General features: G+C 41.5%; 1 protein-coding gene across 1 annotated transcript in view; it reads left to right on the plus strand.

Moving 5' to 3' along the window:
- Positions 1-9,723: 9,723 nt before the first annotated feature.
- LOC145399455 (integrin alpha-PS2-like) overlaps positions 9,724-18,165 on the plus strand; it is a 155,289-nt gene continuing 146,847 nt past the window's right edge. The window contains exon 1 of the mRNA XM_080272067.1: positions 9,724-9,887. Coding sequence (XP_080128193.1) covers positions 9,724-9,887 — 164 coding nt within the window. The remainder of the gene's footprint in view (positions 9,888-18,165) is intronic.

Below are 18,165 nucleotides of genomic sequence, written 5' to 3' on the forward strand. Positions count from 1 at the left end.
CTTCCACTTACTTTCCTCTCCAGTTCTTTTTCTCCTCCTCATTCAAAGCATTTCTTCCACTTTCTTTCCTCTCCAGTTCTTTTTCTCATCCTCAGTCAAACCTATCATCCACTTCCCAAATTATTGTCCCCCTAGTGAGCAGGAACCGAACTACCGCCCAGGTGTCCCAAAACGGTGTGATACCTTTGAGACATCGCTAAATAAAAACAACATTAGCTTAAGAACAGTAACATACATTCCACTGAACAGACTGTGACAATTATTATCATTCTCAAAGTTTCAGTACAGAAGAAACGCTTTGCAAATCTTTCAATGGGTATGGCTACAAAGTTGAAAATATTGACAGTGATCATCTTCGTACTGTTTGTATACATCGGGTTTGAAATGGATATCATGTGAAAATACAGTAGTATATTCAAGTTAGGTTCATTATGCCTTGTGGTCAAATTTCAAAAGATCACTGCAAAGCGCCAGAAAGACTTGGTGTAAGCTAAAGCAAGTGAACCTAGAGAATGATATAGGTACTGCAAATTAAAGCAATCTCGTAAATAACCAGTGTTGTGATTGATTAAGTGTAAGGACAATGAATTTTAGATGTAATTATTATTCTGTACATAGAACGTGATGACGTTTGAGAGATTATTAATTTAAGCGATTCTGAGCTAAGTGATGGAGGTAAATGTGTTGGAAAGTGCTGTGACAATGGTATCAGTAGTAAGCTTGAAAGACAACTGAATCAATTATTGCATTGTATAAGTAACGATGAATATGAATATGTCGGTAATGAAGAATGATACATGAAGATACCGCAACCATGAAAAAGTAAAACAGTTACAGATAACCAGTTGAATATTATGACAAAGGACTCGTGAAAACTGAAGATAATCAAAGAGCTAATAATATCAAGAAGCAGAATTTGAATTTGTGTCATAGCAACTGATGACTGAGTGCTCACAGAGCCGAGAATGTTATAGAACAGAATCTATAGTGTGTGAATACAACTGGAATCTTGTGGGTTGTGACCAATGATATTTTAAGGTAATCAAAGGAGTGAAACGTTATAGAACAGAATCTGATTTTGTGGGTATAACCAGTGATGTTGCAAAATTATCAAAGAACAGAGAATGACAAAGACAATTTGAATCTGTGGGTTGTGATCAATGGTATATGAGCGATCAAAGAAAGGAAAATCATCTAGAATACAAATTGATTTTATAGGTTATATCGACTGACATTTCAAAATTATCAAAGAACCGAGAATGTTAAGGAATCTGAATTAGTGGTTTGCGAATCGAACTGGAGTCTGTGGGTTCTGATAACTGATACTGGAGCGGGATCAAAACACTGAGAATTAGCGAGTTTGAATCGGTGGGTTATAATCAAGGACAACTGAAGGTGATGATGAAACTGAGAACGCTGGTGAATGGTAAATGAAACTACATCAAGACGAATAACTTAACCAACATTGGCTGAGATGTACGAACTGCAAGCGACGAACAAAGTGATTCCAGTTAACTATTATACTGTATGTCTAACGTAGATACTTTACTAGGCTACAGTGGTAAACATTGGATAAAGACAAAATGATAGCCTTACATGCTAAATCGTACCTCAAAGGAAGATGATAAACATTAAATACAGACCTGGCAAAACTTAAGGAGACTCCCTAACATTTCTTCCCAAGTGATTTAATTTGCTTATTGTACCTTACTATCCTGCGTTATTTAAATCATTCTAATATCACAATATTCTTCACAAATAATGTACAAAATTACATTAACCGACCATATCCAAAAACAAATCACTAAGGGAGAGGTGAAAGGGAGCCTCACGCAACGAATATGGGCCCAACCCCACACTCACAGCAACATGGTACTATACTGATATTAAAAGTGTAAATAATGAGCCTATTACTAAGTCAAGGGTGATCTGTAGGTCAAAGAAATGCATTATAGCTCTTCGTCTTGCCACCGAGGATGCCGTTGTACAAATCTGTGTTTTATGACGAGTAATTTTGGGTACCAGTCATTAATATTTTTTTCTGGAACGGCTGAAACATTTAGCACTGGAGTTGATGTGGTATTGTTCGAAGAAATGGATAGTATTTAACAGAAGCAACCACTGGACTTCAAGCAGACTAAAGTGATTCCTGTTTAGACCTCATCATTTGCTAACACTTCTTCTATGACACTTCCGTCGCAAATGACCCCCAGGGAGAAATAATAACCTCAAAGGGGAGGGGGAAGAGATAACGTGCGACGGAAGTGTCAGAAGCGTCAGCAAATGGTGAGATATAAACACAATACACTCCACACTACTTGAATTCCGATTGTGGCTTCAGCTAAATGTTTACCGAGAAAATCCAATCTATCCAAGTTTGTCCTGAGACGAATGATGTAACCCATCTTTAGTATATCCAGCACCTTTAAAATAAATTATGAAGATTTATGGAAAGTGACTGTGATTAATAAAGCGTGGAACTTGAAGGAAAAGGTACAGTACTGGATGTTTCAGCACTAAGGGCCATTTTCTCGTCGGATAAGGATGCACCCTAACACCTCTTCCTTAACGATTTATTTTCCAAACAACAATACTCATTAATATCCCCTGGTTTGCCTCTTTGGTTTTTCACTATCGACATAACTGCATAACACCCAAGAATTCAGTAAAGGCGCAGAATCACAAATCAGTCGGTATTGAAGAGGTGTTGGTACGCTTCCTAACCACACTAGAATGCCGCCCTAAATGTTCCCCAAAATTTTAAGACAACGTGGGTAGGTAGATCAACTGAGTAGGCTTTATCGCAACTGTAAATACAACCTATATTACCCTTAGTTATAATCTGACAATATAAATGGCTATATATATTTACCAAGTCTGTCCAGATACCAGTCCTCTACAAAATAGTGATAAAAAAAGACCCCAGATGTTAAGGTTATGAATGACCTGGTATCGCGACTCTCTCTCTCTCTCTCTCTCTCTCTCTCTCCATAATCTAGCATATCACAAAAGCGTTAAAAATAAAGATGATGAGCTTTTGCATTGGGCAACTGTGCTATTGGTATGAACATGCTATTACATACGAATCACAAACCACCTCTGTTGTATATGTAGGTATTAAAATGCACGAGAATGATGGATCTGTAGCATCCAAGTAATGTATAAAATCAAAATACTTATAAAAATCACCGCCCATACCATGCTACGGGAGGAAGGTGGAAACGTGGGTACTTAACTGTATATAAAAGTAAATAATGAATAAAAAAAAACATAAATGACACAAATAGTACATTAAGTAAGTCTCCAATTACGTGTTTGTCGTGTATAAATTTTAGTTCATTCACCCCTTAGGCAGAGTGACGTCTTTTAATATTCTGTCTTGCTTCTGACGGACGATTTTATTCATCTTGAGGGAGACGGCTTGTAGTAAAAGTGTGTGTGTGTGTGTGTGTGTGTGTGTGTGTGTGTGAGAGAGAGAGAGAGAGAGAGAGAGAGAGAGAGAGAGAATGTGTGTGTGTGTGTGTGTGTGTGTGTGTGTGTGTGTGTGTGTGTGTGTGTGTGTGTGTGTGTGTGTGTGTGTTCATTTTTCCTCTCAGTGTACCGTGTTCTTCTCTATCCAGGCGTAAGATCCCGGGTCTAATCTACTCACTCGACATTAAAGGCAAGAGTGACCAGTTCCTCTTCCCTGAGCAGCAGTAAGTCACCAGTAAACCCGATCCACTCCTCGGAATTAAGCCTTATCCAGTCCGAAATATCTCCCACAGCCGAATTAAAATCGTCTGGTGGCGGCAAGAACAAAACTAAAGGAACACCACCGTACTCAAGGGGTTATATATCACCAAAACCTGTAGTCTCGTAGGTTATGGCGGCTCCCTAACACCTCTTCCTAAGCGATTTATTTTTTGGGTATGGCGGGTTAATCTCCTACTTTATGTTATTTATGCTGAGTATGGTTTCACTAGAAGGATTTATGTGACAGAGAAGAGGACAGCAAGGTGAAGTATACAAAATAAATCGCTTAGGAAAATGTGTTAGGGAGCTTCCTCAACCGACGGGATTACGGGTCCAAGTACAGGTAACTTTACAATCCTTGACTATCCCTGTTGTAAATACAGCTCAGGCCTGAAGGAAGTGAGTGTGTGTGTGTGTGTGTGTGTGTGTGTGTGTGTGTGTGTGTGTGTGTGTGTGTGTGTGTGTGTATTTTATTCCTCTTACTGCATCTTGTAAAATAACTAAAAATATAAATACATAGCACACAAAATAAGCATGTAAATATTTAAAATCAATACATAAAACAATAAGACCGATGGTTGTGCTAAGGTTGTTATAGAGTACGTGGTTATCGATTCAAAATTTCCCCCCTCCCCCCCAAAAAAAAATTAACCACTTCGCGACGATGACGTATATTTTCCCCTCTCTCTCTCTCTCTCTCTCTCTCTCTCGCTCTCTCTCTCTTTTTTTTTTTTTTTTTTTTTAACGTGTCCGACTCTGTGCAAAGGCTTCAGGGCCCATTCCCAAGTCTTACTATTTCAGGACGATTCTATTCGGCTTAGGAGAGGCTAGGGACCTTATTCTCGTCGGTTCAGGAAGCTCCCTAACACCTTTTCCTATGCGATTTGTTTGCCACACCTTACTGTCTTCTACTGTTGCATAAATCCTTCAAATATCGCCATACTCTTCATAAATAGTGTACAAAAGGATATTAACCAGCCATATCCAAACTAAATCGCCAAGGTAAGAGGTGTTAGGGAGCTTCCTTAACTTAGAGTCAGCTAGCGCATTAACAGAATTTCACATGAGGTCTTTTATCAGTTTAATTTGGTCGTTTAGTGAGAGCAAAAAATTAATAAATGATTAAGACGTCATCGTACTGAAAGGGTTTATAGCTACAACTCGGTGTTTATCATTCAGTTTATTCACGTTACTGTAGACGATTATACAGTATTTATTTTTTTTAAATAACGGAGAAGGCTATGAAGGCTTCCTCTAACCTCTCCAGCTCCGAGTCTCAAACTAAGAAGAACAAAGAAAAGGCGAAGACAACAAAACCAAATACATACATAAAACACATCGAATAAAATCAGCAAAAAATAATAATAATAATAATAAATATATAAATAAAATACGCCGAATAAAATCATTAGAAATAGCTTGAACAAAAATAAAATAAACAAACTAAATAATGTCAGTTACGAGACTTACGAATGGAAAAAGCAGCTTGAAAATGGAAATACGCGCGTTGACGGGTTCTATACTCATTTTACTCTAACTTGGCCTAAAACTGCCCCCTCTCTCCGTCTTGAATGCTGGATGTACGAACAGATCAACGCTAGGGCATGTAATCACGAAGAAGTGTTACGAAAACCATGTAAAGCTGTAACATTATCTTTCTGCCACTGAACTATGTGAAATGAGCTGCACAGGGATAAAAATCTGGGCCAAGTTGATGTAAAAGGAGTACAGCGAGTGTAAGCATCAAAATACAGAAAAAAACAATAATCGGCAACCTCCCAGGAAATATTGCCACTGATGTCTCGCTTTTCAATGTCGTCCTCATCACCTATTTTGGTATTACAGATAAAAAAGTACGATAAAACAGGTCAAATAGAGCAGGTAAGTAGATAGACAGGTAAGAAGGAGGGTTGGTAGAGAGATCGATAGATAGGTAGGTAGATAAAATATACAAAAGGGGCAGAAAGATAAGAAAAACCGCAATGAGTCTTTTCGAAGCTGTCTGTTCTATGATGGGTTATAAATGAGGTGACGAATGGGAAAAAAAAAGGCTGGACTGTAGGAAGGTATAAGGTGATGTACAGATGGAGGGGCATGGGATTAGGAAGTGTGTGTGTGTGTGTGTGTGTGTGTGTGTGAAGAAAATTAAAAAGACAACTTCAAGAAATGCAACAAAAAAATGTATTATTATTATTATTAAGATTCTTTTTCATTACTTAGATGTCATAATTTCCATAATTTTTCGTTCTTAATAGTGAGAGAAAATGAAAAACAAAGCAGAAAAAGACTACCGTGTTTCACAGAGTTTCGCGTACAATCAAACCACTTCGCACCGTTGCTATGGTTACGGCGGTGGATTCCTGCCCATATAAGGAAAGGCCTTCACATTCTTGCTCCTATGACACACTTAAAATATAGTGTTGGCAGCCTCTTGTGAGTGGAATAATATCGGAACTGTGTGAAGTATTTTGAAACGAACTGAGGGTTGTGGTATACGAATGCTCATTATCCCGTCATTATTATTATTATTACTATTATTATTATTATTATTATTATTATTATTCATGATATTATTTATTATTTTGTTTTAATACTGATACTACACTTATTATTATTATTAGTTTATTATTATTATTATTATTATTATTATTATTATTATTACTTTTAGGATTATCATTACTATGATAATTATATTAATATTATCATTATTTTTATTCTATCATTTTTCTTACTGCTACACTACTGCAATAATTATCATCATTATTATCATTATTTTTTTCAATTATCATCATTATCGCTAATTATTATTACTGTTCACCCATACTAAATAATTCAATAATTCACAAATATCCCATTATCAGTTCTGCCAGTCGTCTAGTGGTGTACATACATATATACATCCTTCATTAATACATTTACCCGCGGTGTGGAAAAAAAAAAATATATATGAATGTGTATGATTTGGATGGCTAAGCTTCTGTCATGCATTAAGAAACAATAAACGTATATTTATAATTAATGAAGTGTTTTATTTACCTCTTTTTTTAATGAGGTAAACTAATAATTGAAAAAAATGTTAGGAGGTGGTAGTAATAGGAAATTGTCAGAGAGAGAGAGAGAGAGAGAGAGAGAGAGAGAGAGAGAGAGAGAGTCACTCCTTTAATTCCCTAACTTTTGTAATTAGGGTATATTGTAAGTATCATTTTTAGGATCGGACCACCTAAAAAGGGAGGGAAGATGTGTGGTATGTGACTCTCCCTCTCTCTCTCTCTACGGCCGAACACCTAGAGAGAACCATTTGCTCTCTCTCTCTCTCTCTCTCTCTCTCTCTCTCAGGCCGGGCACCTTTGAGAACCATTTGCTGTATGGTATGTAACTCTCTCTCTCTCTCTCTCTCTCTCTAGGGCCGAACACCTAGAGAGAACCATTTGCTCTCTCTCTCTCTCTCTCTCAGGCCGGGCACCTATGAGAGCCATTTGCTGTATGGTATGTAACTCTCTCTCTCTCTCTCTCTCTCTATCTCAGGCCGGACACCTTTGAGAACCATTTGCTGTATGGTATGTAACTCTCTCTCTCTCTCTCTCTCTCTCTGACTCAGCAGGGGGGTGCTTATTTCCTGAAAAGCTTTAGTCACTTCTCGATTTCCCTCCCCCCCTCTCTCTCAGCGGTCAGGGACAGCATGACGTCAACTTACACGTCGGCTGGTGTGGTAAGTGGGTGGGTACGACTGTAAGTAGGTGGGTGGGCGGGTAGGCAGGTAGGTAGGTAAGTACAGGTAGGTAGGTAAGTAAGTAGACAGGTTGGTATGACGAATGAGTTAAGTGGGTAAGATGAGGGGTAAGGGTGGGTGGGTGGGTGGGTGGGTAGGTAGGTAGGTAGGTAGGTAGGTAGGCAGGCAGGCAGGTAGGTAGGTCAGAGAGAGAGAGAGAGAGGCAAACGTACAGTAGGTAAGTTGGTAGAAAGATGGGAAAGCGGAGAGGCAGGTGAGGGGGTTGGAAGGTAGGCAGGTAAGCAGATAGACAGGTAGTGAGGTGGGTTGGTAGACAGACAGATGGACAGGTAGAGAGGTGGGCTGGTAGATAAACAGATAGGCAGGTAGATAGATAAGTCTGTTCACTATAAAATGGGTCGGTGGATGATTGACTCGATACGCAGAGAGAGAGAGAGAGAGAGAGAGAGAAGGTTAGGGAGGAAGAGTAGGAGGGGGGAGGGGAGGAGGAAAGGGCGATGAGAGGAACAGGAAGGGGGTGGGAGGGAGAGAGAGAGCGAGAGAGAGATGCTTGTGGGAGGGAAGGTAAGAGTAAGAGGGAGGGGAGGGGAGGGAGGAGAAAGATAGAGAGATAACCTCGGAAGGTGTATTGGAGTTAGTGAGTGAGGGAGGGAGGGAGGGGGATGGAAACTAGGTAGGTAGGTAGAGATGGATAGGTAGGTAAGTAGGTAGGAAGGTACGAATGATGTCAGGAGGTATGTTGGTAGGTAAGCTGATACACTGGCATTTCACACACACACACACACACACACACACACGAGGTGGGGAGGGGTGGTTAAGGTGAGAGTGAAGAGTGAGTGGGTGGGAGGGGGGATGGAAGGGTGGAGAGGAGCGAGGGAGGGAGGGAGGGAAGCGGGAAGGGAGGTGCATCTTTTACCCCTATATTTCTTCACAAAATACTTCATCAGATACAGCTGTAACATGTACCCCAATAAATCTTCCAATAACTAAGTGCAATACAAATCACTACAGCAAAACCAATCTGTAATCATTACCTGCATTTTTCAGAACCCATGTATCACTAATCAAAGTTGCGAAAATTAACTGCATATTTCGAAATCTTTAAAAATTATGACTATTTTCCCAAAGTCGATGATTTTTTGAACAATTAACAGAAACTTCGATATTCGGTACTAATATTCAACTATCCACGGAGAAACAATCAGCAAGTCAATTAATGGTTGTATTTTCCTACGAAGCCTCATCAAAATTACAGCAGCGTCTACAGATGGAACAGATGGTCTCTGAATTTATTCCCGGATCATCCACACGAGTGAAAAAAATGTAACTGGCAACTGTCACTGACCATCGGCACTCGCTCCTACCGTTTTCCATTCGTTACGTTGCATCCTGGTTTGTAAACTCCGCTTGGCACTCAGCTTTCTCTCCAAATACCACGAAAATGGGCTATAACGATGGGTTAATGGTGGTTTGGAAGGGCAATTTAAAAACGGGCTGGGTTAAATTGGTGATGTTGACGTCTTCGGCGTTAAAACTCTCGCATTCGCGCCGAGAAGGCCTCAGTGTGATTCCGGCCTTCACAGGGGAGGTGTACTGCGTTTCGCTCTCCACCCCTCGCGTCCTGTCAACTAATACTCCCTCACGCAATTAATCAGAAACTCCATTATTCCTTCGTGACAATTAACCATAGATAACTTGTACAAACCTGAACACTCCCTAGAGATGGATCTGGGTGAAAAATGGCCAAAAATATAAACTAAGTAGATATTTGAAAGTCTGACATACGATACAAAGTCTGGGGGTTAAAACTTGAAGCGCAGTGGAAACTTACACCCGTGAAGTGTGCAGAACGAAACAAAAACAACTTTGCCCTTGAAAATAAACTCCGCACACCGAAATGAACTCTAAAACGATATGTATATAATCTTTTCTTATATCTACAGCAAACCACACCAATATAAAACTTGTTATACCTTTTCTTAAAACATGCATATTAACCCCTACATCGAAATAAACTTATAAAGAAATAAAAGTGGCATATAGTGTACACAGAAGGATTTAAAACATACTAATATTACTGTTAAACCTTCAAGTTCCCAGTGGATGAAAACAGAGAGAGGCAGAAGCAAGAAAAATGACAAAAACCTTCACTGGGCGAATTGAGTTCCTGCAAGCAAATCTGCACTTGTGATTCTAGCAGCCAGCCTAAGACATCCAACTAATTCTAGAAAGTCAAATCGGCAACTACTACAACCTGCAAAATGGGTGGGGGGTGGAGTGGGGTGGTGGTGGTGTGGGTGGTGGGGTGGATGAGTGGGGCTGTGGGCTTCAATATCGAGGTGGAGGACTTTGTGGTGCATAGCGGACCAAGAGACAGCAAGTTTGGATTCAGCTTAGCACATCACAGGGACGCCACGGGTACATGGTGAGTGATTTAATTGTACTCTGACCTCGCTTGACCCTTGATGACCTGATCTGGACCTCCCCTGATGACCTCCTTTGACCTTTGATGACCTTACTTGGACCTGCCTGAGTGATCTTTTACGACCTCAGAATTCTACATTGATAACTTGTAAACTATTTTTACCACTGAGTATTTGACCTTGGGTGAACTTATTGACCTGATCTGACCTCTGATGACCTTTATTATTACTGATAGCTTACTACTCTTCTGACTCTGATGACCTTAGTCCCTTTGCTTAATATCCTCTGACCTATCCTGACCTCTGATAACCTTACATGATTTCTGAATACCTTTTACTGATACCTTATGCCATATTATTATACTGATACCTTATTCCTACTTTGATGAGCTTAGTCTGACCCTTGATGAACTTACACTGACCTCTGCTGACCTTAAAGTATGACCCTGTTTAACCTCAAAACATAAAACATGCTTATTAAGAGGTGATGACATTTTTATTTTGATAACGTATTTCGAAATTTTATGGTAGCAACTGTATGTACAAGTAAATCACAGAGAGAGAGAGAGAGAGAGAGAGACTACAACTGAAACGCTCCGCCCAATGAGAGAAAGAGACAGGCTAAAACTGAAACGCTTCGCCCAATTCTTTTTTGTTTTTGCACTCGGTTACGCTGTTATTTTTTCTGCTCCCTCACTCCGTCTGGTAACGTTACGCAGCTCTTCGCTCACGCTGCGTTTCGTTCCGCTGCGTGACGGGCCTTAGCAGTAGGGTTCTCGTTGCTTTTACTTTCGTTCTTTTTTTTTCACTGTCGCTTGTGTGGAAGGGTGGAGTAATGTTTGGTACGGAACTACTGCCACTACTGTATTCCGGAATTACTACTATTACTATACACTCTTCATCATCATCTTTTTCCTTTCTCCTACAACAACTACTACTATAAAAATAATAATAAAAATAATAATTATAACTATTGCTATTATTATTATTATTATTATTATTATATACTACTACTATTGTTGTTGTTGATGGTGGCAGTGTTGTTCTTCCCTTGGATCCTTGCACACAAGTTTTGGTGACTCACATGCATCAGAGCTTGACTGTTTTTAAATTACCCACACCGACTAAACTTTTACACACACACACACACACACACACACACACACCTTGGCTTAAGAAGAGACTGGGCTGGAAACAAAAGATGCTGACGATCCAATAAATCTGGAAGCGAAATACCCATCATTTTTCTAACACACCAAGAAGTAGGCCTATACAAAAGTAAAAATCTACCTATCTACCAACTTCCTATCAGTAATCTACTAATTTATCTACCTGTACCTAACTGCCTACATACCTACTTGTTTACCTATATCTATCTGCCTACCTAACTACCTGCTTACCAACCTATCCACCTACCTATCAACTATCTGGCTACCTATCTATCTATTTATCTATATCTATCTATCTGCCTACCTACTTATCTGTATCTGCCTACCTAACTACCTGCGTACCTACCTATCTACCTACTTATCTGCCTGTCTACCTACCTATCTATCTATCTACATCTATTTACCTACCTACCTGCTCACCTATCTACTTACCTACCTACCCACATACTGCATCTACCAATCGCTTCATTTACTTCTATCTCTCTATCTGCTGACCTATGCCTAATCCCAGAGTTCATCCAGGGTGGCCAGGACAAAAATGCCTCCAAGATGCTTTATCTCCCTCATCTCCCCTCCTTCCCCACCACTCCACGTCGCCATCCCTCATACACCCCTCCATTTCACCCTTCCACATCCCTCTCGCATCCGTATTCCCAAGCAGGAAGCAGGAAGAAAAATATAATCAGAGAGAGAGAGAGAGAAGAGGAGGGAGAGAGAGAGAGAGAGAGAGAGAGAGAGACTAGAGGTATAATGGAAAAAATTATATACAGTACAGTAATCACAGGGATGGGTTTACCTAAATATTCTAAGTCTACCATAACAAAGGGTCTCTCCTCAGGTGGGTAAATTTTCAACAGGTAACAAGAATATAAAGGCAGGTGGGCGTCGTACTGAAGGGGTTAACTATGGAAAACTTCAAGATCCTTTTAACACTTATAAACACACACCAATTTTTCTGTAACAGACAAGTTAATAAATAAAACAAAAAAACGCTTACTGAATGATTTTTTTTTCCTTTATCGATAATGTGTTTAATTAGCTGATTAACTCCAGCACGTATTATTATTATTATTATTATTATTTGCTATACATTTAAAACTGACACCTTTCCGTTAACATCCCCCCCCCCCGTTCTCTCAATTCATTTCCTCTCTTACCTCACATGCCAAGCCTTTTCCTCCCCCCCCCTCTCTCTCTCTCCATTCATCTTTTCCCATACCTTAAATGTTATGTCACTTCCTCTCTTACTCACTCTCTTACTGTCTCTGCATCCATTTCCTCTCCTGCTCTACATGCCAAGCCCATCCTCCCCCCCCCCCTCGCTCTCTCTCCATGCCAAACCCTTTCCTCCCATTCTTTCTCACCTCATCAAATCCTTCATCACTCACCCATTTCCTTCCTTCCTTCTAACCACTTCCTTCCTTCCTTCCCTGACTCTCTCCACATTGCCCTCTCTCTCTCTCTCTCTAACCCCCCACTTCCTACCTCCTTCACCTTTCTTCCTTTATTCTTTCGTGATCCGTCCTTCCTTTTACTGACATCTTCTCTTCCTTCTTCCTGTTCTTCTCTCTCTTCTTCCTTCACTTTCCTATCCATCTTCCCTCTATTCTCTCCTTTTCTCCCTTCCTTCTCTCCCTCATCTACTAATCCTTCCTTCGTTTCCTCCTCACATACTTTCAATCTCTTTCTCCTCTCCCATCCCTCCCTCCTCCTCTCTTCCATTCCTCTCTCTCTCTCTCTCTCTCCCCACGTCCTTTTTCTCTCCACCCTACTTCCTTCCCTCCAACCGTGACAAAGGTTTCTTATTGAGAGAGAGAGAGAGAGAGAGAGAGAGAGAGAGAGAGAGAGAGAGAGATCTGGATCGAATTGGATGTAGATAGCCATATAGATAGAGGAATTTAAGAGTTTACGAAAGACTCCCCCCCAGCTCTCTCTCTCTCTCTCTCTCTCTCTTGACTAACCCATCCTGCCCGACCCTTTCTTCATAAATCCTCCTTTACACACACACACACACACACACACACACACACACACACACACACACACACACATATATCGCGTGCACATAGATGATTCATACATAAATACATACATGCACACACACAATCACCGATACACAAAGACTAATAAAAGGTTACACAACAAGCTCTCTCTCTCTCCCCCCGTTTTAGTTATCCCTTCTTTCTTAATTATTCCAACTTTTTCTTAATATTCTTTCAGCCTTTCTCTCTCTCTCTCTCTCTCTCTCTCTCTCTCTCTCTCTCTCTCTCTCTCTCTCTCTCTCTCTCTCTCTCATTGGTTCTTTCACCTTCTCTTTTCTCTTTTCTTTTTTTTTTGGTCTACTTACTAATCACCCAGCCTTTCTGTTCCTCCTTCGTCTCTTCTATTCTTCTTCCCTTCCTCCTATCCAGCCTCCTACTCCTCCTCCTCTTGTCCTTTCTCCTCACTTCTCCTTCACTCCCTTCCAAACTCTCTCCTCTTCCTTTCTCCCTCTTCCATCTCCTCCTCTTCCTTACTCCCTAATCTTTCTCATTTTCCTTTCTCCCTCCACCTCCTCTTCTTTACTCCCTCGTCCTTCTGCTCCTCATCTTTAATCTCTTCTCCTCCTCTTCCTTTCTTCCACCTCCTTCTCCTCCTTTCTCCCTCGTCCTTACTCCCTCCTCCTTCTCCTCCTCTTCCCTCTTTTCTATGGCTTTTTGGGGCGCTTGGTTTCGCTTGATTTTTAATTTCCTCTCTCTCTCTCTCTCTCTCTCTCTCTCTCTCTCTCTCTCTCCATTCATGTGCTGTTATCTTTTACCAAGACCTTTCATATTCACTCCCCCCCTTCTCTCTCTCTCTCTATCTCTCTCTCTCATACTAACCCCTCCAGCATCACAACGTAACTTTCCACACATTCCTGCTGTCTAACTGAAGAGATACGAAACATGCTTCACTTCTTCCATACGATTTATATGACGTTATTCTTGATACTCTGAGACAATTACGTTACCTTAAATGATGATTCTATTGGACAAGGAGTTAGCTAATTTAAGTACCTATATAAGGGTTCGTCTTCAGGTAAATGAGAGGAAGAGTTGAGAGAGAGAGAGAGAGAGAGAGAGAATTGCACACATTTATAGACAAATTTACACACACACACACACACACACACACACACACACACACACACACACACACATACACACAACATTTGCATACGGTGAAGGCAATTTCACTCATACACAACACACAAAAACTCCCACTCCCTCCTTCTTCACCCTCTCCCCCCTCCACAGACCCCCTCTGGCCATCAGTTCCGGTAGAGGAGGAAGGAAGGAAGGAAGAAGGAAGGGAGGGAGAAAGGAAAGGAAGGAAGGAAGGGAGGCGTAAGAAAGGAAAAAGAGGAGGATGGAAGGAGAGAGAGGAAGGAATGATGGGTAGGAAGGAGATGGGAAGGAAGGATGAAGAGGGGGAGGTATAAGAAAGAGGGATGAAGGAATACAGTTAGGAAGGAGGGTAGAAGAAAGAAAGAGGAAGGAAGGAAAGATGAGAGGGAAGGAATAATGGAAGTAAAGAGAATAAAATAAAACAACAAAGAGAGGAAGAAGAGAGACAAAAAGATGAGATAAACAAAAAAGTGATGGGATGAAGGATTGAAAGGGAAAGAAAGTGATACAAAGCAGGATGGAAAAAAATGGAGAGAGAGAGAGAGAGAGAGAGAGAGAGAGAGAGAGAGAGAGAGAGAGAGACCCCTAAAATGCAACTACCAACGATAAGATGATCAAATACTTATATAGAGAGAGGGGGGGGGGCAATCAGCTGGCCAAGAGAAATCAGCTGATCTAACGTAAACGAGAGAGAGAGAGAGAGAGAGAGAGAGAGAGAGAGAGAGAGAGAGAGAGAGAGAGAGAGAGAGAAAGAGAGTAGACTTTCCCAAAATAGACTAATTCCCCAGTTATACGACTGTGTAAATGGGAGAAGTTACTGTCTTAGGAGGGAGGGAGGAAAGTGAGGAAGAAGAGAATGAGAGGATGGAAAGGGGAGACGAGGAGGAGGGAAGAAAGAGAGAAAGAGATGGCAGAAGAGAGGGGAAGAAAAGGTAAAGGAGAGGGAATGGACAAAGAAAGTGATTGGGAGAGAGAGAGGGGAAGAATCAAGGATGCAAAGAGGAAAGGGAGAGGATAGGAAGAGGGAGGGAGGAGAGAAGAGGACAGATAGTGGTTGGGAAGGGAGGACAAGAAAGAGGGAAAGGGATGGGGGAAAGAGAGCTAAAAAGAGCGAAAGGAAAGACAGACGAGAGAGTAGGAGGAGAAAATACGAGATTGAGGAAGAATGAGGGAAATGGAGGGAAGGACGAAAGGAAGAGGAACGAGAATAAGGAAGAAATGAAGACAGAAAAGAGAAGGAATGAAAAAGAGATAAAGAGAGAATGAAGTGAAGGAAGAAGTCCAAGAAAGGGAGTAGAGACGAAGTGGAGAGAAGAGAAAAGTGAGAAAAAGGGATGGATATGAGGGAGTGAGGGAGAAAAGAAACGGAGTGGGAGGAGAAGGAATGGAGAGGCGGAGGGGAAAGACGAGGAAGTGAGGAATGTAGGAAAAGGAGGAAAGTTGAGTGAGGAAGGAAAGAAATGGGAGAGAGGGAGAGGAAGTGAGAGACAGGAAGTTACTGTCTTTGGGAACCGCAGGAGGTAGAGAGAGAGAGAGAGTTATCATGTACCCTTAAATTCCACGTTATTTCTGATTTACATTCATAAGCATAATCTCTACGTAATAGCCCTTTCGTGACTCCCCCAATGAGTTCGAACCCAGGCGATCTATTATTTCAGTTCCTTCATTACCAGAGTCTCTCCTTGCTAATAACAGAAGAACAGTTAAACAGAACGAGTGGAAAATGAGACAGATAGATAGATAGAGAGAGAGAGAGAGAGAGAGAATTAGAAACACATAAAAAGAGAGTGCAGAAAGAGAGGTCGTTACCTGCCTACCTTAATGAGGAGGGAGGAAAGGTGAGAAGTGGAGGAGAGGGAGGAAGGGAGGAAAAAGAAGATAGGAAGGAAGGAAGCAGGATATAGAGGAAAGAGGAAAATGAAAGAGTAGGAAAGGAAGGAAGGAAGGAAGGAAGGAATAAACGAACGAAGGAGAGGGCAGAAAGGAAGGGAGAAGGAAGGAAGGAGGGAAGTAGGATAGAGAGAAGGGAACATGAGGAAGAGAAGGTAAGGAAACAAAGAAGGAAGGAAATAATATAGAAAAGGAGAGGAGGAAAAAAGGACTGAACTAATGGCGGGAAGAGGGGAGGGAAGGAAGGAGAAAGGAGTGAAGGAAAGGAGGGAAGAGAGGAAAAAGGAAACTATATGGGAAAAAAAAGAAAGTGGGAGGGACAGGAGGGAAAAAAAAAAAGAAAATGAAGAGTGGAAGGAATGAGGGAGAGAGTTGGAAAGGAAGGAAAAAATGAAGGTGTGAGGGAAGGAAGGAATTTGTCGGAGTGTTGTGGTATTGTACTAAGAGATTTGAGAACCTGGGAAGTAACTCAGAACAGAAAAAGGAGGGGGTGCAAATCTTTCTACACATATACGAAAATAGTTGGTGATTGAAGAAGAGGGAGATATAATGATGATGATGATGATGATTATTATTATTATAGTAGTGGTGGTGGTGGTAGTATAGTAGTAGTAGTAGTAGTAGTAGTAATTTATCCAAGCCTTTACTATCCCCGGAGAGTGTAGTGGCCCGGGGCTAGGCTAATAAGTCCCAACTAAAACATCCTAATGATAATACAGTAACACTCTCTCTCTCTCTCTCTCTCTCTCTCTCTCTCTCTCTCTCTCTCCCTCCTACTTTACGATCCACTTAAGAGGGGAGGAGGAGGGGTGAATGAGGGTAGGGAGAGGAGGAAGGGGAAAAGTATGCAAAGAGCAGTGGAAAGGGGTGGGGAGGAGGGAGGGGATGGAAGGAGGGGGAGAGGGAAGGAAAGGGGACGAGGGAGGGAAAGGAAAGGACGGTCAGGGTAGGGAGTGGTGGGTAAGGAAAGGACGGTCAGGGTAGGGAGTGGTGGGTAAGGAAAGGAAGAGATGAAAATGGAAAGGAGGGGAAGGGAAGGGAATGACAGGAAAAGGAAAAGGAGGAACTGGGGAGTAAGGAAGGAGAGGAAAGAGAAACGCAGGAAGGATAAGGAGAAAGAAGGACGGAAAGAAATGGGATTATTAGGCAGAAAGGATGGAAAGGGGAAGTATGAAGGAATGGGAAGAAAGGATGAGAGGGAAGTGTAAGCTATGTGAGTAGGGATGAGAGATGGAAGAGGGGAGGAGGGAGGGGAGGGGAAAGAAGGGAGGGAGGGGAAGATGAGGAAAAGAAAGAAAAGGGTCTGGAGGGGAAGGGAGGAAAAGGAAGTGAGAGAGAGAAAAAAAGGAAGACAGCAGGAGAGGAAATAAATGAGAACAGTTCGAGAAGAAAGAAAAAAGAAGAGAGGCAGGAAAGGAAAGGGAAAGGAGGGAAGAAAGGAAGGCAAAGGAAGAGAGGACGACGGAAAACAGGAAGATAACAGGAAGAGGAGGAAGAAGAGACCTGAGAAGGGAAATAAATAAAAAATGAAGCCAAGTGTAAATGAAAGGAGAGAGAATGAAGGAATGAAAGAAAGGGGAGGAAGGAAGGTGTGGAGAGGAAAGGGAAGAGAGGAAAATGTAAGGCAAAGGAAAAGGAGTAAATAGGAGAAATATGGAGAAGGGAGGGATAAGAAGAGTACTGGAGAGGAAGAGAAAGTGTAGGTAAAGAAGGGAAGGAAAGATAATGTAGGGGAAGGGAGGAAGGATGGATGAGAAGGGAAGAGCAGGGAGGAAGGAAAGGGAGAGAAAGAATGGAGGGAAAAGAAGGAAGAAGTCAGCGATAGAAAGCCAAAGAAAGGAAGGGATGGGAAACCTGGGGAGAAGGGGAGACAAGTGAAGATAAGGAAGGAAGGAAGGAAAAGGAGGTAGTGATGTAGAGGCGACCCACTAACCCAGCGAAGGACAGGGTCAGTATTATACCCCCTCACTTCCTTCCCCCTTCTCTCTCCCCCCTCCCTACATACCCCTCATTTCCTTCCCCCTTCTCTCTCCCCCTCTCTACCTCTCACTTCTTTCAACCTTCTCTCTCCCCTC

Source organism: Coenobita brevimanus, chromosome 49, assembly GCF_032717465.1.
Source record: "Coenobita brevimanus isolate Jiangsu-jjx chromosome 49, ASM3271746v2, whole genome shotgun sequence".
NCBI lineage: Eukaryota > Metazoa > Arthropoda > Malacostraca > Decapoda > Coenobitidae > Coenobita > Coenobita brevimanus.